The sequence below is a fragment of the Lissotriton vulgaris genome, chromosome 5 (assembly GCF_964263255.1).
Source record: "Lissotriton vulgaris chromosome 5, aLisVul1.2, whole genome shotgun sequence".
Classification (NCBI taxonomy): domain Eukaryota; kingdom Metazoa; phylum Chordata; class Amphibia; order Caudata; family Salamandridae; genus Lissotriton; species Lissotriton vulgaris.
The window spans coordinates 1,494,528,691-1,494,552,997 of NC_141693.1; the positions used below are offsets into that span (position 1 = coordinate 1,494,528,691).

Below are 24,307 nucleotides of genomic sequence, written 5' to 3' on the forward strand. Positions count from 1 at the left end.
TCCTCCCCAAATGAGGTGGTGGGGTCCTGTCCCTACAATTGCCGCCCATAACTCAGTAAAGAATCCCGGGTCATCAATGTTGGGACCATAGCAACACACCAGTGTGACAGCCATGTGTCCCAGCCTGCCCCACATCATGCAGTAACGCCCTTGAGAATCTATCTTGGTTCCAGCTAAGGTAAAGGGTGTGCCTCTTTTAACCAAGATTGCTGTACCTCTAGCGTAGGTCGAGAAAGACGAGAATACAGTATGGGTCGCCCATCTGCTGGTCAAGGTGTGAGAAGCCTGCCTCCTGAAGTGGGTCTCCTGGAGGAAGGCTATGTGTATGGAGTGGCGATCAAGGTACGCCAGTACTTGCCTACGCTTCCGGGGATCTCCCAGGCCCCTTACATTCCATGTCAAAATATTTAAGGCAGTATCGCCCATTGGTAGTAGACGGTTTCATTACGCGAGGGAGCACGTGCCAGTGGCCGTGACCCATCACTCTGCATCGTGATTGATTATGTGTTCCAGTGTCCAACAGTAGCCCAAAGCTTGTGTGTGTACTGTGAGAAAGTCCTGATGTGTCAAGATCTAGCAACTCTTCAGTAGGTTTCGTGCCAAACAGTGTTATATAAGTAAGAAACAAAACAAACCCCCCTCCCCCATTGAGCAACAACCCCAACAATTGCGATCTAGATGCAAGCGAATAATCAAATGCAATCAAACCAATAGTTCGCATCAAACATTGCGCGGGGCACCACTCTCCCACCACCCCACATCGCAGAGTCTCTGAGGACACAATAGCATACAGTGTAAACATTTCTACATATCGTTGTGCCAGGTACAGCCTCCCTGCCTCCCAACGTCGCCATACAACCCAGTATGCACGGGCCCTTATCAAGTTGCAAGAACTTTGCGCATGTGAAATAGAATTGCCGCATGTAACGAGCGTCGTGGAATGAAAGTTCAAAGCCATGCATTTCAAACAAACAATTGCATGCATTATCACAAGTAAACTAAAATAGGTAGATAGTAAAGCACCACAGTGTCACATTGCTCCAGAAAGCGCAGTTCCACCCTCCTCCCACTGAAGCAACCCCAACTTGCCAGTAACCCTAACCCGCCCCCCACCCTCAGCAATTCCAAAACTACCCAACATTTGGATCAGAGTCAACAAGTGCAATGGGGTATTCCCTTTGGGGTGCGGACTAGTTGCGCACAATACCACCCCCACACCTCGCCCCTCGTCCTGTTCGGCCAAATTGGGGCGGACCCGTGGTAATGGGGGGGGGGGGGGGGGGGGTGCCTGGAATACTTTACCACCAGTAATCCAATGTCCATTCAGTGACCTCCAGCTGGCGTCGAGACTCCATGTACATCAGTTTTGCCAGAGGATCTGAGAGGTAGATACTTGAAGTGAAATATAGCCCAAACAGGAATGTCAAAAGTTACTCGTCCTCATTTGCCGAATGGAAATCATCCTGCCTGTCAAAGCCATTACACCTGTCCCCAGCACGGGCACGCTTCAAATTTTTCACGAAGTCCTCTACCTGCTGTGGATTAGTAAAGAAGTGCTGTTTAGCTTGATGTGTTACTCTCAATTTGGCAGGGGACAGTAGTGCATAATCCACTTGCAGCGCTCGGAGTTTTTTCTTCACGTCCAGGAATTTCCGACGCTGTTCTTGCACCACAGGGGTGAAATCAGGGTATATGGAGAAGGAGACCCCTTCACATGTAAGGGTGCAGTTGTCGCGCGCCGCCTTCAGTGCAGCATCTCTATCTCGATAGTTAAAGAGCCTCGCAATGATGGGCCGCGATGGGGCCCCAGGATTAGGTCGCGGCCCCAGAGATCGATGCACTCTCTCAACAATAAACTGTTTGGAGAATGCCTCAGGGCCAATGGCAGTTACGAGTATCTTCTCCACATATTCCTCCATATGACCTGTGTTGGTGGACTCCGGCACACCTATAACGCGGATATTATTCCGGCGACTGCGAGCTTCCAACTCCTCATTCTTAGCCGCTATGACTCTCAGAACATTGTCCATCCTTGAGAGTTGTGTCGTGTGAGAGGCCGTGGTATCATCATTGTCAGAAATGCGCCGTTCAGTTGCAGTGATGCGTTCTTCATGGACGTCTATTTTTTGTACCATGGCATCCATTCTGGAGGACATCCTGTCCACTTTGTCCACTATAGTGGTGAAGCCTTGCCTCATTTCTTGCATCATCTGCTGTAGGTAGGCTGTGACAGAGTTGGCGCCATTTTCGAATGTCGAGTTGGTCTGGGAGGATCCTGCCTCTTGCGTGCTCCGCAGCCCTTTCTTGGTCGCAGGTTGGTCAAACGACAATTTGGGTTGACGATGATCCGGTTTCTCCCTGGTGGGCCTTTTGTAAGGGCTGGACGCAGCTGGCGAGAGACGCTGCTCACGGGCGTCACGGAGTGGGCCGAAACCAGAGTCCATCAACGATTGCCCCTTGTCCTGTTGCTCTGATAGCTAGTACACCACCGGCTGTGGGGAGGGAAAGTGTCTGTGCAGTAGTGGTGAGCACAAAGTCAAAATATCACTGTGGTAGAATGGCCCCAACACAGGCAGGTTAGGCAAGGGCAGTAGGGTGGTAAAGATGATGAATGCTCCAGGACTTTCAAAGAACTGGGCGACTTCAAACCCCTAGGCAGCGAGTATATACTTCTCCCTTCATAAGCCTCGGTCCTCTAAGCTCGGGGGGGAGGGGCGGCAACACGCTACCACTTGTCCACGAGTTGCAGTCTCTGTTGTGTGTGTGGGGGGGGGGGCGGCAATCGGTCGGGAAAAGCAAGCCGCCGTTCCAGCCTCTCAGGGTCCCCACTTACCCCCCCAAATACCTCTGAGTTGCGCGGTCACCGGGGTTCTCAAAGATCACTGAATATAGCTGCTCCTCTCTGGGTCCGCCCGTCCCACACTGCACACCGCGTCTCTATTCAGCCATTGGCAAGTCCGAATGCGGGTAGGAAGCATGTGATTCCCTGCAGCAACGCTGCCTCTCCGTCTTTCCGTTATGGTCAGGGCGACCTAGACGGGCTCGGTGTATCTAGGAAGCTGTCCATGTAAATAAGATTCGCAAGGGCCCTGACGCCTCGTGGTGCGCCGGGGTCTAACGTAGGTCTCCGATCCCGCTAGCCTCACCAGCCAAGTTAGAGCGCAGCTCCGGTCTAAGATTCCGGCCGCTGTATCTTCAGAGCGGCCAGGCGCAATTTGCCGAGAGATTCACCGAGGCTGCCAATCTGTTGTTTCTCCGCTTGAGAGGGGTCAGGAAGGGCAAAGGTGGTGGCGAAGGAAGGATGAATAACGGATAATTATCTAGGCAGCAGGAGCCTCACACGAGGGCGGCCATTCTGCTTGCGCGCTCTCTAGCCTAGTTCAACAGCTACTTGAGAATAACATTTGTCTTGCGTAGGCAAGCTTCTATCACAAGGCCAACCTTGAACTAAAAAACCCATCCTCGTCGCCAAGAAATGGAAGAATTATATCTCCAGGATGAAATGGATGAATCCACAAATAAGATATATTCAAAGAATTATGTGTTTATTTCCATAAACGAGGACCCACAACATGTCCAGTGAAGTAGCTAGTACAAAATGAATCAAGAGAAATTAACACTCTAGATCTAAGAACATTTAGATCATGAAGCCTTGAAGTTGCAATTAAAGTTACACAACCCCAACATACCTGAACCTACTCTCTACAATGCCCTGCTATTATACAGATGAGCAGAGTCTCCTTGGAAGGTGCTAAGTTACGAGCAAGTTAGAAAAATACCTCAATCACCTCCTTCCCCTCACCTCCTTTTCTAAAAAAAATTGTTTTTTTATGTCTACAGCTGATTCCTCCCTACTTTTTTATTTTAGACCAATATAATCTATAAACTACGGAACTCACTGTATCTAGGGATTCCCAAGAAGGTTCCTTAACCAATTTAATGGTGTACAGAACGCAGCAGCAAGACTTCTCGGGGTTCCTTTTAAAATAAAAAAATCATAAAATCTGTCCAACATCAGCTCAACACATTTCATTGGGTCCCAGTCTGGGAAATAAACTTGTCTAAAACCTTGTTTCAAACATAAAGCCTTCTTCCAACTTTCAAACCCAATCTACTTGGCTCACAAATTGCTCCAACACATGCCTTGTACTAATCTTTGTTCTGCCAACAAACTTCTTTTCGAAGCCTGCAGATCTTTTTTTATTACCTTACCGCTTAATAGTGGAATTCTGTGCCTCTTTATATGCGAGCCATGAATAACCGTAACTCTTTTAGGAAAAATCTTAAAACTTCGCTGGTCCTGCTTAAGCTATCACCATTCTCCTCAACAAGACTGTAACGTGGCAGCAGCTGCGCGATTTACAAATTGGAAATAAATACATATCACTACTTAATGTTCCTTTTACAGCTGTTTTGCCAATATTATTTTATTCATTTTAACTGTTTCATCTCTCATTCTTTCTTCCTTGAATTTCCTTGTTTTTATTTTTCTGACTTGCAATGAATTTGCAGTGGCCTGTTGCTCTTGCGCTGTTTATGCACGTAATAAAACTGAATTCCTAAAAAGGGTCCATGTAGGATGTCTCTCTCTGAGCGGGATGGTAGAGAAGCTGTTATAGCCTCTTTTAAAGGGTTTGAACATCTGCGGATAATGCTCAACAGATAATGCCTAAACTACCTTTCTGTTTATGGAGATTACTTGAAGTAATATGTCTGTTGTGAGTTTTGGGCTGCTCTGAAAGGTGACGGGGCTAATTGAATTTTGGAGTCTGCAGCCAGACTGATGCTTTGCAAATTGCACACAATCGAATAACGCATACTCTGCAGGCTCTTGGCTGCCAAGGTCTGGTCTTGCTAACCTTTTTTTCTCCTCTCTTACTCATACAGGTCTATCGGGAAACCCAGCAGACTTGGAGAAGCGGAGGCAAGTGTTTGGCCAAAATGTGATACCACCTAAAAAAGCCAAAACCTTTCTTCAGTTAGTATGGGAGGCACTGCAGGACGTCACGCTCATCATTTTGGAAATCGCAGCCATAATATCTCTTGGTCTTTCATTTTACCACCCGCCTGGAGGCGATAATGAGTGTAAGTGTAAATGTTTGTTATTATCCTTATGTACAGTGGGTACAGCTCATCATTGTGCCCAAGAAATCATATATGTGCTTAGGGAATATTGCAGCTTTATCTGATTGACCAGTGGAAGGTTTTTGTGGGAAGTTCTTTTTGCCTAAATGAGTCCTGTTCGACGCATTCTGTTTTGCGACTGTTAACTCTTGTATTTGAGAACAGCTGTCTTATTATTATTATTACCCCCTTTCTATTTTATGTGGAATGTTTGTCCTTATAATTGCTGACTAACACTCACTTGTGTGTATTTTGAGTAAGACAGTAGCACCTGGGACAAACATGCTTTCAGCTGTGAAAGCAAGGTCCCCATGCTCAGGTGCGTTTCACTCTGGAGTCCATCTTGTGATTGAGTACTTAGGCAAAAGACATCTTGTGGGTGTATCGACTAAGGTTGTTGTGTCTCATTACCCAAGTCGTAGTGGTAAACAATGTTAGAATGTGATATAGCTGTAAATTTCTTCCATTTTGGCACAGAAAGTAAAACGGAAGAGAAGTTGTGAAATTGCCTGGGAGACAGTGCTCCTGTCATTGGCGATTTGTGAGGAAAGGTGCAGAACAATAAATCAGGGACCGCACGCCTCAGGAACAGTAACAGTGCACTATGATCTGAAGTAAGAACATACCTTTCTTGTGTGTGATTTATGGTGCACAGAAAAAGATAACTGTGGTACATAGAAGTAGATCTGCACTGCACAACTGAAAGTTAGCTGATGAGATTGTCAGAGTAAAGGATGTAGTAATAACTATGTTTCAAGAAACACAGCAAAACCTGCTAACAAGAATTCATTAATAGTCCATTTATATGGCATCAAAGGCACAGCGATGAGATCGCTTTACGGAGTTTGAATATTGAAGAATGTTGTGTTTTGATGATGCTACACTGAACAATAGTGAAGCCGATAACGTTGAAAATAAATCTTTGTCTTTATTATTCAATACACATTTTTTGCATGTTATGTTGCTAGCAATCTCTTAAGAGGCATAGGCTTTTTCTCTTTATTGTTCTTTTAATTTTTGACATAATTGTTTTGAGCAACTTGTGAAAAGCAGCGAGTCTTCTAAGACCCCCAATGCTGCCTGGCTCAGGGTTCCGCCTCTAATTCACCTTGGGTTAGTTACCAAAATAAGGAGGCAAGCGCTGGAAACTGGAAGGCAAGAAAAAGGTTTATTTCTCATGAGGAGACCACGTCAACTGCAGAAACCGGGATGTCTGAGGGAGGTGTTCTGCCAGCAACTCCTTTGGCTCTTCTTTTTATACAGGTTTGACACAATGCAAGGTTGTCACACAAGCCCAACATCATTTCATCAACATTTCCACAAACTTGGAGTCTCCGCACCGGGTAGATTGTCACACAAGCCCAACTGTTATTCTCCTCCCACCCAGGCCAAACAGACAATCTTATCTTGCAGCTGGACCTTGCTTCAGGGTCTAAAACATGGGAGAACGGCCAGATCTAAGAGTCTGTTCTGTTAAAAACCGGTCCCATTGTTGCAAAAACAAGTTTTGCTGTTTGCAGTGCAATAAACCATGTTTGCAAGAGTCTGTTTGGTATTTGGAACCTGTTTGTGTCCAAGGGTTTGCCTGTAAACAGAGAGGAGCGGACAAACAAGTTTGTGGCAGCAAGTGGTGCTTGAGTTTTGTTGTGGCAATAGAGGTTATAGCCCCCAGCACACATATCAGGTTTGGTCAGATGGATGCTAGTAAGGGCAGAGTGAAACAAAGGTGACCAACAGAATACAAAATGGCTGTGGTCGGTCAGAATGACTGCAGCTTATGTGCACATAGGAACTTCCACCAGACAAGATGGCGCAGGTAATGTTCATGATTGTCGTTTTGCTTTTAACAGTCGCCCCTTTGAACATAACTAGCCAGCTTGTCAGTCTATTTCGATCTCCATAATGTCCTGTACCTGTTTCTCATACATTACTCTCAATTTTGTTAGCTAAGTGTCCATAGTCTTAGGGCGCAAGGTAATTATGCAAAGAGAACACAAAAGTGGTATACACTGTACACCCAAACAACAACCACATATTGCCAATACTGGGACCAAGAGAAACATTGATATTTTCCAACCCCAGTCCTTCAAGATGCCCCAAAGCCAACTTCCAATTGTCCAAGTCTCTGATCCTTGATGAATTTCTGAAGACAGTCTATGGAGCTGTTCGATTGCTGCATAGACAGAAGGTGAATTATCAGGAATATATACACAGCAGGTGGCACCGATGATGCGGCATGCTCATCCACGGTCCGTAGTACCACGTCTAGGACCATACGATTCTGAAGAGCAACGAGACGGACCGCTTGGAGCTCAGCAGTGTTGTTGGTGATGATGCCAGCTGTGACGTTCAGGGCGGTTTCTACAGATTGAGACAGATGTCTGATGGCTCGGCTGTTTGCCATCGGACCCCATAGCTGCGTGGAGGAACTGTGATGCGGCAGAGTCTGCTTGATCAGTGTCTTTAGAACGCTTTTCTCGATGATGCTCTGCAGGGGCTGTGTAGGTTGGTGGCAAGACAAAGGATATGTAGCACGTGCCCCCCCAGTTTCTTGGGAGCCAGGTGTAGGCTTTGGTTCCACAGACAAAGTACATATTGGGTGATGCAACAAGCGCTGAAGGGTTGGCAGTGTTCAAAGCCCTTACAGTGATACAGGTGCTGTGACCCACATTCTTAGTCTCACGGCCTTCAATGCATACAAGGCCAGAGACGTTCACCACAGATAGGGCCACAGTCAGTGTTGTAGCAGTTCATTTCTTCAGGTAGGAAAATGTGGCTCTGTTAGGATTATTAAACACTTGCATTTCCACTCGTTCTTTGGCGGGGACATTCATTGGGAATGTCGCATTGGAGGTGTTAGGGCAGAAGGGTGCGGCTGTTCTTCCTGTTTTGTTTCGCCAGAACTCGTTGTAGAACTGGGCGATTGTTCCGTCGGAATTGGCATTGTCTTTGTAACTTTCTTGTAGGAGCATCATCCAGGCAAGGCATAATCCGTGAATAGAAAAGGGTGAAGGGCTGAAAGGGATGGAATGCTCAGTAGCATGTGGTAGCAGCCCACAGACCCAACAGTTGGTAGCATTGGTGGCAAGATTGTGCTGGTGCAACATCTGCACAAGAGAATTATTCCTGAATTCTTTGTGCCGTTCTCTGAGATGAGGTGGTAGTGATACCAGGTAATGTTCTTTCTTGGTGATTGGTTGCATGGTGGGTGACAATGTTCTGTATGCAGGTGCATTCTCTTCAATGATCCAGAGTGTTACCATTAGCAGGAGACAGGTGAGAAATGCGGCTACAAGTGCAATTGTCTTTGTAGTGTGCAGTTCAACAGTCTTGGTGTCTTTGCGGTGGCTTTGCAGGTGTTCAGTTTCTTTCATCATCCTCGAGGAGCTCACCAACTGTTAGGACCACAGACTTTTGTCTTGCGCTTTTCCTGGTAGCGTTGTTTGGCTGTGCTACCGATCTGAGACTCTGACTCAGTTAGTGGCCTGGTTGTTGGAGCTCCCCCATTTCGTCGATCTTAGGTTGTACCCTTTCTTGGATGGCACCGTGGGGTCGGGAAATTCAGACAGTTGGAGGGTGTCTTCTTGTGGGTAGTAACTCAGAGCTGGTCGGTCCTTCGTGAGTACTTCCTCTTGCACCTCCATCTCTTCACGGGTTGCCAGCGTTGGAGGGACTTTCTTGCAGTGATGGGCGTGCAGCCAGTTTTGTTTTCCTTCCACTCGTAGGGCAGTTCGAGTGGTGATCAGGACTTGCCAGGGACCCGTCCACCTGGGCTCCAGATTCTTCGTTCTTTGGAAGTTGCAGATCAGGACAAACTCACCAGGTTTGATTTCATGTCCCGGGCCCCTGGATGCGTCAGGCAAGGCTTGCTGCACCTGTTGGTGGATAATTGTTAGCTCGTTTGTCAATTTATGCAAATAATCCGACATTAATATGTTCGGGGCATCGTTAATGGAGGTGGGTCTTGGTGCCGCCCAAATGCTCATAGGCCTGCCGAAGACCACTTCATACGGGGTCAGTCTGTGATTGGTTGGGGTGGAGCGTATTGATAGCAATGCCAATGGAAGGGCGCGGGCAATTTCAACCCGGTCGTGGCAACTATTTTGGCTAGCTTTAGTTTCAATGTTGCATTGTGTCTCTCTACCAGGCCCGCTGATTGGGGGTGGAAGACGGCATGGAACTTTTGTTTTACCCCCAACCCTCTCAGTATGTTCTGTATCACCTCGGCTACGAAGTTGGGGCCGTTGTCGCTCCATAAAATTCTGCCAAGGCCGTATCGTGGGAAGAACTCTTTCAGCAACACTTTTGCAGTGGCTATGGCAGTGTTGTCGCGGGTGGGATATGCCTCCACCCATCTGCTAAAAGCGCACACAACCACCAGGACATATTTTAGAACATGGCATCTCTCTAGTTGGAAGTAATCCATTTGAAGGACTTCAAAGGAGTGGTCAGGGATTCCAAACCCTCCCCGTGGTACTACTGTCCCCTTCCCTGGGTTGTGTTGTAGGCAGACTATACATTGTTGTACTATGTGTTTTGCAGATTCTGCTATCTTGACATTATGCCATACTCTGGTGATTAGTTCAATCATGGGGGTGGAGCCTGTGTGTGCTGGTAAATGTGACATGGTCAATATGGGGATGAGGTAGTCATTAGGTACCACCCATTTATTTCTGCCTTTAGTTCTCCAGCAATCTTCCTCGTCTTTTAGTCCCATTTTCCCACTCAGTCAATTCGTCTTGTGTGCCTGTAGTCTGTATGTCCCTTACAGTGGTCCTAGCGTCAGTCCATTGTTCAGCTTGTGACCTGGTCACATACATTCGTGTTGTAGTTCTCCTGCTGTGGCACGGGCAGTAACGTCTGCTAGTGCATTTCCCTGTCCAATGAGATCAGTCACTTTCCTATGTGCTTGCCTTTTTATCACTGCTAACTTTTTGGGGAGGAGGACTGCTTGCGTCAAGGCAGAGACTAAATCTCCATGCAGGATGGGTGTACCGTGTGAAGTCAGGAACCCTCTTTCTTTCCATAAGATCCCAAAATGGTGAACCACCCTGAAGGCATACTGGCTGTCGGGGTATATGTTAACTGTCTGGTCAGTCGCTAAGATGCACGCTTGTGTGAGGGCAATGAGTTCTGCAGCCTGGGCTGAAAGTTGGGGAATACGGGCTGTTTCCAGAACGGTTCGGGCTGTGGTGACAGCGTATGCAGCTGAGGTGGTGCGGTCGGGGAGTTTGATGCACGAACCATCCACCCATAGTTCTCCATCTGGTTCTAGAAAGGCGGTGTCTCTGAGATCTACTCTACTCTTTGTTTGTTCATCTGTTAGTGTCACACAGTCGTGTAGTGGAGTCATGCTACGATTGTTTTCTGGTAGGGGTAGCAGTGCGGCTGGATTGAGGGTGGTGCATCGCTTTAGGGTAATTTGCGGTGCTAGCAGGGTCAACTCCTATCCTGTCAGTCGGGCGCTAGTCAAGTGTTGGGTTTTGGTCTGGTTCAGTAGTGTGTCGACTGCATGGTGTACTAAAACTGTGACTGGATTGGAGAGCACTATTCCTTTGCTCTGGCGTATCGATACTGCTGCAGCTGCCACAGCGTGCAGGCATGCTGGCAGCGCTCTGACTACTGGATTGAGGGTGGCAGAGAAATATGCACAAGGGCGTTGTTTGTAACCAATTGATTGTGTTAGGACACACAATGCACATCCCTCCCTTTCGTGCGTGTAGATTAAGAATGGTTTGGAGTAATCTGGGGTTCCTAGGACAGGTGGTGAACAAAGGGCATTGCGTAGTTCTTTAAAGGCTGTCTGGCATTCTGGGGTCCAGGGGAGAGGTGAGGGGATGTCTTTAGCTAGGAGGGAGAGAAGGGGTTTGACAATGAGGCTAAAGTTCGGTAACCACTGTCGGCAAAATGAGGTGAGACCTATCAATGAGCAGACTTGCTTTTGATCTTTGGGGCAGGGGTGTCTAGAATTGTCTGGATCCTGTCCGGTGTGAGTTTCCTCCCTTCTTTTGATAAAAGGTGACCCAAATAGGTCACTTGCGATTTACAGAACTGCAATTTCTTTCAGGAGACCTTGTGACCATTTTCAGCAAGAAAGTGGAGTAGTTTGATGGTGGCTGTGACGGCTATTGGTATGGTGTCTGCTGCTAGAAGGATGTTGTCTACATATTGTATTAGTGCCACTCCATCTGGCAATTGTATGGTGTCCAACTTTCTTTTAAGCGCCTGGCTATAGATGCTTGGGCTCTCAGTGTACCCCTGAGGTGCTCTACAAAATTTATATGAACGGGAATTTAGAGTAAATCCAAAAAGATAGCGGCTGACCTAGTGTATAGGTATGGAAAAGAAGGCGTTCTTGAGGTCGATCACAGTGAAGGTGGTGGCAGTGGAGGGGATTAAAGTCAAAATTGTTGTGATGTTGGAAGCTACTGGGTATTGTGGCACTACAATTTTGTTTACCTCCCTCAGGTTAATGATGAAGCGGTAGGCTTTTCCGTCTCCATCTCCCTGTCTCTTTACAACCAGTAGTATGGGACTGTTACAAATGTTGCTCACTACTTCCTCTACCACCCCTGCCTCTACCAAAGAGTGTATTATCTCTGTCAGTGCTTTCTCACCCTCTGGCGATATTTTGTACTGCGGTACTTTCGGTAGGATTGCGTACTGTCCTATTGTTACGTGTACTGAGTCAATCATCATTCGTCCTACGTCTGAATCTGCCCTAGCCCATAAGTGTGATGGCAAAGTGTCCAGTAGGGATGCGTCCGTCTCGGAGATGGAAAACATGTGCTGAAAAGGGTTCTCTCTATGGCGTTGGGGGTTGTCATACAAGATGACACACACACTGTCTGTTGAGCATCTGATAGTCTCATGAAAGTGTTTCCAAAGGTCGAGACCCATAATGGCGTCTGGGGTGTTAGATGAGAGGAGGAAAGTTGTTTCGACGCCATTGCTGTCATGGCTAAAAGGGATCGGTCGGGACAAAGAGTTGATGGAGGGCATACCGTCAAATCCTATTGAGGTCACATGTGAGCCTGACAGGGGTGCCCTTGGAATCAGTCGTTTGGATAGTGCACTACGTGTTGCTCCTGTGTCTACCAAAAATGGTGACTTTGTGCCCAGGACCTCAGCGGTAACATAAGGGCCTTGCTGATCAACATACAGCTTGACTGGATCCCTCCCTTGCCCTTGGCTCTCCTATGCAAAGTCGTACGTGTTGTCTTAATCTGTCTGTTGGTACTGATTCTGTCTGGGATGGTCAAATGTGTTCACTCTTCCTGGCCTTTCCTCGCTTGCTTCACTCGCATACCCTCTCCCAGGTCCTCTTCCTCTCTGTCCACTTGCTATTTCCCTCGCCCCTCTGCCCCTACCAGCTCCTAACAAAGCCGGGCATTGAGATTTCCAGTGCCCATATTCTTTGCAAAATGCACATTGATCTGTCCTAGGTCTTGGCGTCCTACGTATGATGTTGATGGATTGTTCCAAGGTGGCTGTACTCTAGGGGTATTCTGCTGGTTTTCTCCCCTATATTGCTCCCTTCCTGAATTCGCCTCTGGATTTGTGCTATCATTACCCTTTCCTTCAAGTCCTTCTGTTTCCTTTCTGTAGCCCTGTCATTTTTGTTTCTCTGGTGCTCGTACTACTGGGCCATTTGGAGAATGTCCGCCAGTTTAAATGCTGCCCAACTACTTTCGCTGGCTTGTAGTTTCTGGGATACATCTGGCAGTAGTCCTTTGACGTAGTTCTGCACGAATAAGTGGTGTCCGGTTGCCGTGGACATGTCTTGTCCCCTGTAATCAGAGAACACAGTTTCAAATCTGGAGAAATATTCTGAGACATCCTCTTGTGGTTTCTGGCGGCACGCGGTTACTATGAACCAGTCTATCTTTTTCTCTGGGATCAACGTTTTCACTTTCAGCACTATTTTGTCAGGGAGGTCCAATATTGCTTTAACCGGTTTCTGACCAGGGTTCCGCTGTTTATCTAGTATGTTGAGTTGTTCCCAGGTATGACCCAGCAGTTCGGTATGATCTATTTTCCTAATCTGTTTCCACACATCTGCTGGCAAACATAACCCGAAGAACAAGTCTATGTCGACAAGTGTCATTATTGTCGATCCCAGAGCAGTACCTAGCTCGGTGTAAAAGGCGGTGGGGTTCTTCCGTAAATCCGGTAAAGATTTACAGAACATCAACATGTCCTGTCTGTCCCATGGCCGGTACACCCAATTGTTGACCACCCTTCCTCTAGCGTCTTGATGGTTCATATCGTCATGAGTCCCTTTTCCTCTAGGAGGTACCCAGTAATAGGCAGCTTCATTTATTGGCATTATGCTCTCTGGATTTTCCACCGGGGGTTCTGCTATCTCAGTTGTCCTGTCCCTATCTGTCCTTGTTCTATGAGGTGATGCAATACTTCTAGTGTGGATGAAAATAGTTCTGCAACATCTTTGTCCCCTCCATCTCCGATGTCTCCCTTCCTATAGAGAGCCACTAGTCGCTCGGGCCCTACATCTTGGTACTTTTCTTCATATGCAGTAAGAGTGTGGTAACCCAGACGTACAATAAAGTATAGTTTGTGGTTTTCAACATAGGAGTCGCATATCTGTTACATATTCCTCTGTTTCTTTCCTATCTATGAGGGTTTTAACTATTTTATCAATGCCTGCTGGCTCATTTTTACTTAATCGCAGGACCCTGGGCGCTCCTATTTCTTTTGTTCCTACCTCTACTACTGCATCCTTTGATGAGGCATTTGATGTGGGTGACTCAGTGGGAGCAGAGGCGGTGGAGACTGAGGCGATCGTGCCATCTCCAGCTATACTTTGGGAATCCTGGCGTTGTACTACGGGATGAGTAGGGGCATAAGGGGGTGGCATGTATATCATTGGGGGACCTAACAATAAATCACCATCTACCATCTGTTTTGCTGGTACTCGGGGTAAAGAGTTGAGGGTGTTCTATCAGGGCATTGACCTGATATTTTTGATTCCTGATCCTATTTATAGATTTCCTTTTCTTTTAGTTCTTCTAACTTTTTACAGGCTTGGTAAGCTGATTTCGCGTTTCTTTATCTTGTCTAGCTTTGTCTCTTTTCTTTCATTGATCTGCCTCTTTTTGCCATAAACCAAAACTATCTAACATGGCTGGTCTAGCTTTCTTTTTGTGGAGAGCTAATTCTAACGTTTCTATTTTAGCGGGATCGAAAGATCCCGTCAGTGGCCACTGATTTACCCGGGCCTTCCTAGTGTATTTATGCCATAGTTTGCCATAAGCTATGGTGGCTAATCCATATTTTACGTACATGTCCTTGTTGGGGGTGCCTTTCGGCGGTGCCGGATGACTGACCTCTAATAAAAGGTCTGGTCCAAAACAATCAAACAATCTAGAGTAAACAGGCATGACTTATTTAGCGGTCAAAATGAATATCTCAATTAATTTTAGACAAAAGTCTGCACTACCTATCCTTCGCTGTCTGCAAAGAGAGAATATTCCTATTCTACGTTGTTTGCAAGTAGGGAATGTCTCAAATAACTCAAAAAAGGAATACTAGTATTTTAATCAATCAATTGAAGTTATTTTTTCACAACCTTACCCGGACCGTATGGACAGTTCTTCGTCTTCCCCTTCCAGCTCCTGATTGTCCTCTTACTCCAATGATCAATGCGGCGTTCCTGTAAGGTCCCATTCAGGACCGCAGGTCACTCGAGAGAGGTCAGTCCGGAACCAGTGAAGTTCAGTCGATCGCCAGCCAGATGAGGCAGTTGCACTCCAATCGTTTAGTCGTTCACTCCGTCGTTAGGACCTCTCTACCGGACCCACGTGTCTCTGATGGGCCCCAAGGTTGGGTCGCCAATTTGTGAAAGGCAGCGAGTCTTCTAAAAACCCCAATGATGCCCGGCGCAGGGTTTCGCCTCTAATTCACCTTGGGTTCGTTACCAAAATAAGGAGGCAAACGCTGGAAACTGGTAGACAAGAAAAAGGTTTATTTCTCATGAGGAGACCACGTCAGCTGCAGACACCGGGATGTCTGAGGGAGGTGTTCTGCCGTAACTTCTTTGGCTCTTCCTTTTATACAGGTTTGACACAATGCAAGGTTGTCACACAAGCCCAACATTGTTTCATCAACATGGTTCCACAAGCTTGAAGTCTCCGCCCCGGGCAGGTTGTCACACAAGCCCAACTGTTATTCTCCTCCCACCCAGGCCAAACAGACAATCTTATCTTGCAGCTGGACCTTGGTTCGGGGTCTAAAACATGTGAGACCGGCCAGATCTAAGAGTCTGTTCTGTTGATAAAAACAGGTCCCATTGTTGCCAAAAACAAGTCTTGCTGTTTGTAGTGCAATAAACCATGTTTGCAAGAGTCTATTTGGTATTTGGAACCTGTTTGTGTCCAAGGGTTTGCCTGTAAACAGAGGTGAGAGGAAAAACGAGTTTGTGGCAGCAAGTGGTGCTTGAAGTTTGTTGTGGCAATAGAGGTTATAGCCCCCAGCACACATATCGGGTTTGGTCAGATGGATGCTAGTAAGGGCAGGGTGAAACAAAGGTGACCAACTGAATACAAAATGGCTGCGGTCGGTCAGAATGACTGCAGCTTATGTGCACGTAGGAACTTCCACCAGACAAGATGGTGCAGTTAATGTTCATGATTGTCGTTTTGCTTTTAACATATTAGTGCAGTCTGCTTCACCATGCAGAATGTTACATCACCAACATTATTTCTACAGCAGCTGAGGAATCCGCCCATGAAGTGGAGAACATGGTTTAAAAAATGTAATGCTTATTTAGGAATCTGCAATATAGACCAGAAAAAAACGACTTGTAATGAATGCATTATTTGTAGATTGAAGGGCAGAATGTGTATAACTTGCATCACTATGTACCCACTGAAGAGATAGTAGCAGATGAATTTCAGATATCAGTAAAACCAATATCATTGAAGGGTGCGAAACATAGTCGTGTTTAGACAATTTTTTTCTACTGCATCACAACTTGTTATTGGTCAGTTGGTTACTAGAGGAAAAATAAAAATGCAACTTTTGGTTTGTAGGCATTTGACTTAGGAAAAGATTATTTATGCTGCAGGACTTGTGCAGATATCAAGAGGTCAACATGGAACATGGAGTGCTGAACGAGGCTACAAACAAGGAGAATACATAAAGGGAAATAGATCAAAGAATCTTAATGGGATAGAAAAAACACCTCCATCACACTTTTTAAGAAAGAAGTAAAAGCTATCCTCATGGCTAAATACACTTGAACTATTAACGTGGATTTTTAAAGACTCTGCACCGATCTGTATTATCTGTTCGATCCCTTCGATTATTTGTATTACTTGTATTATTGACTTACCTGACTGTCTATGCTCACACTTACTTGTACTATTTGCATTATTGATGTACCTGTTTTACTATGCTCCCTCATGTACCTACCCCACCCCACTTATTACCTACAACTACGCTATACCTAATGGCCTGTTATTCACTCTCCTGTATGTATCCCCTGCTTTGTAAAGCGCTCTGATATCTGCAAAGATCTTGTTCGCGCTATATAAAACTTTCAAAATAAATAAATAAATAAATGTAGAAAACAGTTAAGTTTCATGTTGGTTTGGATTCATGCTATCACATCTACACTGCAAAGAAGTGTAGTGCCATTGAAAGTGAGTATGGGGCACGGGGAGTACAGCTCATTTCAGTAGGGTGTGCAGAGGAGAACAAATGCCTGTTAGATGTATGAGAGTTAAAAATAAGGATGTGTGAGGGTTTTGTGAAAATTGATAAATACATTTGGTTTTATAGTACGATAATTAATGGTGGGAAGAAGGAACAGGTTGAAGGCCTGTATTCACAGATTATGGTTGACAGAAAAAATGTATAATTGTATGTAGATTATGATGCAAGAATAAAAATTGTTACCCAGGAAGTGACAAAAGAGAGGAAGTGGAACAGGAAAATGATTGTTTCCAGATGTAACCGTATCTGTGTATGGTGAGAGCTAGAGTGAACTTATAGGGAATACGAGACATAGAAATCCTCTTACGCGAAGTAGAAATGGGAAAGTGTGTATATTAAAGAAAGGATTGGCCTTCCTTGTGTTGATGTATGCTATAAAGATAACAATGTTGTTGCCACAGGGAGAGAGGATTCCAAAGTCTGCAGTTAAATATAATACTTGTAAGTGGGTGGTAAGTATGAGTAATTCAAGATAAATTAGGAATATTGCAAGGATTTTCCCATAACTCAAAGTTGAAGGAGGGTGTGTTGCCTGTGAAGCGCAAGTGTTTTTTAGTAGAGTTGAAATCTGTGAGATAAAGGCATAATCAAATCCATACTCCAAGGTTATCTCTCATTACGATTCTAGGAAAAGTTTGGAGAAATGTATATATGGACTTGCACTGCTTAAACAAGGAAATTTGGTTTGAGGGTCATCTAGTACTGAGAACTGAAGATCTTCTAGGGCTGTAACTAAGTGTACTGTTTTACCAGCTAAGATTGGAGAGCTGAATGCTATCAGGTAGTGAGATAAAGGATCGCAACATGTTATGGCTTTCATCACCTTTGATGGTGCATAATAGTTTTGTAAGTCAAGGCTGGGCAGCGCATTCGCTACTCTTCAAGGCATGCTATATTCAGGTATGGACTTGAAGCTTCGCCCACTCTCTGCTCATCGTTTCAATTGGCTCCTGCTACTGTCTTTCTAAATGGTTGCGTCGGATTCGTTAATAGGCTTGTTAGTCCTGCCTGAGTAGCCCCTTGTCTGCATTTGTAACCCTCCCATGAGGACTGGACCTTTTACTTGTGTTGTTACACAGTCTGTTTTAGCTACAGTCTGTAAGCATTATTTTCTTTAATGTCTTTAATCTAGCTGCTTTTGCATGCACGACAGCTTATCCCTAACCAACCCTGTTTTCATGACAGCACAGCGCCTGATCATGGACTCTGCGCTTTCTTTCATCTTTATCTTTGCTTAACAAATGTTTTTTATTTTAAAAAGTGCCCCACACTGCGCTTTTACTTTAATGATGACCGCGCCTTTCGTTAGATGAGCCACGTTTTAAAGAAAGGGGCGTGGTCGACATTAAGTCAAAGCATGGCATGGGGCGCTTTTGCAAAAAAAAAATTGTTTTGTCAACTTGACAAACATGTGTTTTTTTGTGTTGTAAAAGCGTCCCATGCTGCCCTTTTACTTTAATGGCGGCCGCACACCTTTCTTTATACGAGCCACATATAAAGAAAGGAGCGAGACACCATTATAGTCAATGCGCGGCATGGTGCACTTTTAAAACAAAAAAAAAATATTTGTAAACTTAAACTAATGCTTTTTTTGTAAAAGCATCCCCTATTGCGATTTCACTTTAATGGTGCCTGCACACCTTTCTTTAGACGCGGGTCGTCTACAGAAAGGGGTGTGGCTGTCATAAAAGTGAAAATGCAGCATAGGGCGCTTTTACAAAGAAACATTTGGACTGCAATAGGTTTCGCATTTGCAAGAGTTAAAGCTATTAGCATTGTAAATGACAATGCCGTTTATTTGTTTTAAAAACCAAAACATAAATAAAAGGCATTGTCCTTTACAATGCCAGTAGCTCAAACTCGTGTAAATGCAAGACCTATTGCATTGCAAATGCTTGTTTTATGTGCCGTTTGGGTTGGCTTAAACACCATCAGTTTTCTGGCACCATAGGATGAAACTGTTTTCAGGAAGTGAGGAATGCAATAGCTTTCCAGAATTACATCTTGGGTTTAGTATGAAAATTAAGAACATGACCTAGCAGGGATGGTTCTTTTGCTGGACAAGTATTTGTTTGGAGCAAGAGAAGTGAAGTATTTTAGGACAATTAGTGGTGGGAGAAAGTACGCAACCAAGATTAAATTAGATATCTGGATGGATTTAGCTTTGGTCTTACAAAGCCATAGTTAATGTTTTAACAGAAATAAATCTACTGAATTCTGGGTGACAAAATAGGAAAGTTAAAGGAAGAGAGAGAAGGTTGTATGTGAGATGTTAACGTGCTGAGAAGAGTGTGAAAAGAAACAGTAAAACTCTGATTAGAAATATGATATAAAAACAAGTGTTAGAGTGAAGAAATGGAAGTTGAAGATTAGGTGTGGGTAAAGAACTAAATTATGTTCTGAAGGTATAGTTCAAGTTTCATGGTCTTTCTGAAATTCTTGAAGTGAGAGGGAATGCTTTAAGAAATTGTGGCAGGCCAGCCACGAATGTTGAACGGTTGGCTAACGTGAGTGGAGGGGGAATGGGAGAGACCTTTTACAACTGATATGGATGTATGTTATTCAATATTGAAAGGTATAAGTGGTAGGATACGCAGAGTACCTTTGCAACGAATGTTACTTCAAGGGGAAAAACACTGCTCTGACTGTTAATGAAAGACAGTTTACATTTTTGTTTGCTGGAAAAAAGGTATATCCTATGATATTTCTGTCTTAATTATTGTCGTTTTTGTCTTCAGTTTGGGGTAACGTTGTTTATCACAAGGAATAAATTGTAGTGTCTGGGAACGTTTCTGCATAGTGCTAAGGACTTTTTTTGTATCTGCTTTCTATTTTGTGTCCGCTCATTCTGCTGCTTTACATTGGTGCTGATTACACATTAGTAGTGCCCGTTAATTCTTCTTCTGTTTTGCATTAGTGCTCAGTTTTATTTTTTTGCACTTGAACCATAAGAAGTGCAGTGGTCTTCATTATACTTAGTTTGAGTCCTGTGTGCGGACAAGGTACTATTTATGCTTATGGTACTATTCCGGTATTGTGTGTGAGCAGTGAAGTAGTGTGGCTCACTAGTTAGAGGCGGCAGACCCGAGAGCAGAGGACGGCCCGGGACCAGGGTTCGAATCCCGGCGCGGCATGTTTCGGGACCAGGGTCAGCGGACTCGATAATTCTCTCGCCTCGGTGCCCACTCTGATCAGCGATCACACTCGGCAACTCTGGGCATTAGCTTGCCTCATCTTCACTAACGGCCCCACCAGACCGCCGGGGATGCCTGGTCTCACCCTGGAGATACCCATTAAGGGACCATCTCTCAGGGAAGCCAGGAAGGGTTTCGCAGCGGTCGAAGCGCCTTGGGACCCTCCGGGTAAGTAGTGCGCTATATAAATGCCTATACATACATACATACATACATACAGCACTGCTGGTACTGGTCCGCACGCCGAGACTCCCAATGCCGCCAGCACCATTCTCATCCCCGATGAGCCAGATCATAGTCTACTGATGAGGATTCCAGCGCCGACAGAACCCTTTGGTCCTAGGTTACTTCCTCAGCTTTATTGTGAGCCTAGAAATGGAGGAAGATTGGGAGGGGTCGCTGGACCCGTTACAAGATCAGCCAGAGCAAGAAATGGACTGGTATGAGGAATTGGGTGAGCCCAGTGGAACGTACACCTCACCGGATTCTGGTTTGCTTTCTCCCCCTACTATGGCTCTTGAGTAGGGATCTTCATACGCTATAGTGGTGCAAAGGGCAGCTGAGGTCCTGGCTCTTCAGCTCCTTCTGTGGCAGTCAAGATGAGTATCTTGACGGAGGTCCTGCTGCTGGGTGTCTTCTCCTAGGAACCCCACCTGCCTTTCAGTGAGGCCTTGACTGATGTCCTACAGGGAACCTGGTCCAACCTCAGCACAGGGGCTCCTGTGAATAGGACCATCGCCCACCTCCATTGTCCTTCTCCGGGCGACCCAAATTTCCTCACCAACCACCCTACACCTGTGAGCTTGGTGGTCTAAGCCTCTACATCACAGGGTGCTGCCAATTCCGTACCCCCAGACATGAAATCCAAGAGGCTGGATAGTTTGGACAAAAAAATTGTTTTTTTGCAAGTCTCTTGCATTGTGTTCGGTGAGCACCGCATGCCTACTGGGCTATTACACCCACTTTCTTTGGGAAAATGTGTGCAAGTGCGCTACAGGTGCCAGAGGAGTCCTGGTACCTCCTCTTCCAAGCAGTATCAGATGGAAGAGATGCAGCAATGTTCACTATTCGTTCTGGGTTTGACACGACCGACTCACTAGGCAGAATAATTTTATCAACAGTGGCTGTTCGACGCCACGCCTGGCTGAGAATTTGCTGCTTTTCTGGGATATCCAGGCTTCTTCCTGGACTTGCCCTTTGATGGCAACCGTCTCTTTGGAGACAAAGCAGACATGGCCTTGGTGCGCTTTAGGCACTTATGGGCTACGGCCAAGTCCTTGGGCCTATCAGTGGCCCGTCAGCCTGTCACCCCGTTCTTGGCTATGGAAGGGGCTTTCAGCCACGCCAGCCCTAACCCAGCCACAAAACCACTTACGTTCTGCAACCTCTGTGCAGCCCTGGGCACAGCTCGTTCCAACCCTGTGGGTCGGGTCACTACACCACTCCCACCCTCCGCATCCAAACCCTCCTAGTCCAGCCCTTAAAGATCATGGGTGGCCAGTTGGTGGTGGGAACAGACATCACCTCCACCACTGACAAAACATCACGTCGAATAGGTAGGTTCTCCAGATACTCAGAAGAGGCTATTCTCTCCCTTCGAGACTACTCCTCCCTCCATGCCTCCAACTACTCCTCCCTCCATGCCTCCAACATACGACAGGCTGACTTAGGATCACCTGACTTTGCTTCAGGAGGAAGTCATGACTCTCTTGTCCAAGGGAGCCATAGAGAGCGTTCCAGTGCCAGAAGTAGGCTGTGGTTGTTATTCCAGCTACTTACTGGTCCTGAATAAGTATAAAAGCCTTCGCCCTATCCTGGATCTATGAGCCCACAACTACTTTTTCAAAAAGGAAAAGTTCAAGATGCTCAGTCTGGCTCAGGTCTCGTCTTCCCTGGACCTAGAAGACTGGATGGTAGCTTTGGACTTGCAGGGTGCTTTTTTTCACATTCCCGTCCTGCTTGTCCATCGCCGCTATCTACTCTTTACGGTAGGCCACACACACTTTCAGTTCACCCTGCTCCCCTTTGGCCTTACCAGCACCCTTCGGGTGTTCACTAAGGTGATGGCGGTGGTAGCAGCCCATTTCATCAGATATGGGGTGCTAGTTTTCCCCTACCTCGATGATTGGCTGTTGATGTCTGGCTCGCCTCAGGTTGTTGTCTCCCACTTCCAGACTACGGCGAGCCTCCTGCATTCACTGGGGTTCAGTATCAACATGCCTAAGTCATACCTCCCTTTCATCGAAGCTGTTCTGCACACAGTGAAGTTTCGGGCTTATCATCCCTAATAGCGAGTCCAGGATATTCAGGCTATGTTACTGATGTTTCAGCCTCTGTTCTGGATTTCGATGAGAATGACTGAGGCTGCTGGGCCTCAGCCTTCTGCATCCTGCTTGTGACACATGCAAGCTGGCCTATAAGGGCTCTACGGTGGGACCTGAAGTTCCAGTGGCCACAGCATCAAGAGAATCTCTCACATAGTCCAGATCTCAGAGGGAACTACACAGGATCTGCAGTGGCGGCTGACCAACCGCGATTGGGTCAGAGGCAAACCCTTCTCCCATTCCCAGCCAGATCTCACAGTAGTGACAGATGCGTCACTCCTGGGACTGAGCAGCCGTCTGGGAGAGGTGGAGATCAGATGACTCTTGTCTCTGGCAGAACCTGGACTCCACATCAACTTCCTGGAGCTCTGAGCGATTTTCTTGGAGTTAAAAACCTTACTTCCTTCAATCAAGGGAAAACTGGTTCAAGTGTTCACAGACAATACCACTGCCATGTAGTACTGCAACAAACCGGGTGGGGTGAGTTTGTGGACCCTCTGTCAAGAGGCCCTGCATCTCTAGACATGGATGGAACAGCAGGGCATATCCCGGTGGTTCAACACCTGGCAGGTTCTCTGAATGCCAGGCCAGATTAATTCAGCCATCGATGCCTAGCGGACCACGAATGGTATCTCCATCCAGAGATTGTGCTAGGTTTCTTTCAGCAGTGTGGAGAGTCTTGGTTAGATTTGTTCACCTCTGCAGAGTACGTGAAATGTCAGCAGTTTTGCGCATTGGATTTTGATCTCACGCAGAGATGCTTTTAGTCTCAAGTGGCGTTCAGGCCTCCTATTAGCCTTTCCGCCCATACCACTCCTGCCAAGAGTGCTCAAGAAGATCAGGTGCAAAAGAAACAATTGATGGACGGAACAATGCAAACATTCACCCCCAGTCACAAGGATCTGGGTTTAATACATCATTCTTTTGCTCACCACACCATCCCAGTTTTGGACCCAGCCATATGCAAACCAGTCTTGACCCTGTTCCTTGTGGGAATAGTCCAGCCCGAACTGCCAAGCCAGGTCCTCCCTGGACCGGAAATAAGCATCCTGGGACCGGTTTCAGGGCTTCACCCTTCATCAGCCAGGCTAGTTTGAATCCAGTGGTGTATTAAGCATGGGACCCACGTCTGGGTATACCCTTCCCACTTAGGGCAACATATGCAAAAGAAACAATTGAATGTAGGACATTGTTCTGCATTCTAAACAAGAGAGATACGTTAACTGTTTCGGTTTGAGCGCACAGCAGGTAAAGCTATGTCACAATACAGGGCAGTAAGTGTGGTGCTCCAGATGAAACAAGTCTGTTACCACAACAAGATCAATGTGCTATAAATTAGCTCAAACAAGGCAAATATTTTCATCGAGCAACTCAAAGTCCACAAAATTCTTTTTCAGATAAGATAGTTGTGGTTTTATTCTTGATATATTTCAATTCGCATCTTCTTTGAAAATATTCTTCAGTACATTCTTCAAACCAAGTGCAGCCAACACGTGTTTCGTCTGGTCAAATTCGGCCAAAGACTTCCTCAGGGCTGCAACCCAAACAAAGTATAATAACCGTTATATTTTAATTCTTGCCTTCACTTTACCTCAAATTTTTAAGGAGTTAAATTAATATTTGTAGTCATAAGGGATACATCCCACTTACTCAATTGTGCTCAGAAATAGAAATATAGATTATAGTATTCTGCTTACCACCAAGTTATAGCTTGAGTCACCAAGGTGTAATATTAGTATTAGGTGGGATAGGTAGCCTACACCTATTTGATTCGTTCTTATCAGCCTAATTTTCAATTAGTATAAAGTAGAGATTGCGACCATGCTATAGGACTTCATACCTATATTCTTCCACGATGCTCAACTCTAGATTTAAAATTAATCCCATGTTCTCATTGTACTGTAATATGTAAAGATTGTCATAATAAGT

General features: G+C 45.8%; 1 protein-coding gene across 7 annotated transcripts in view; it reads left to right on the forward strand.

Annotated features, from left to right (window-relative positions):
- ATP2B4 (ATPase plasma membrane Ca2+ transporting 4) overlaps positions 1–24,307 on the forward strand; it is a 780,797-nt gene that overhangs the window by 446,281 nt on the left and 310,209 nt on the right. For all 7 annotated transcript variants that reach the window (XM_086923502.1, XM_086923496.1, XM_086923498.1 and 4 more), the window contains one exon: positions 4,888–5,085. In XM_086923502.1, coding sequence (XP_086779628.1) covers positions 4,888–5,085 — 198 coding nt within the window. The remainder of the gene's footprint in view (positions 1–4,887; positions 5,086–24,307) is intronic.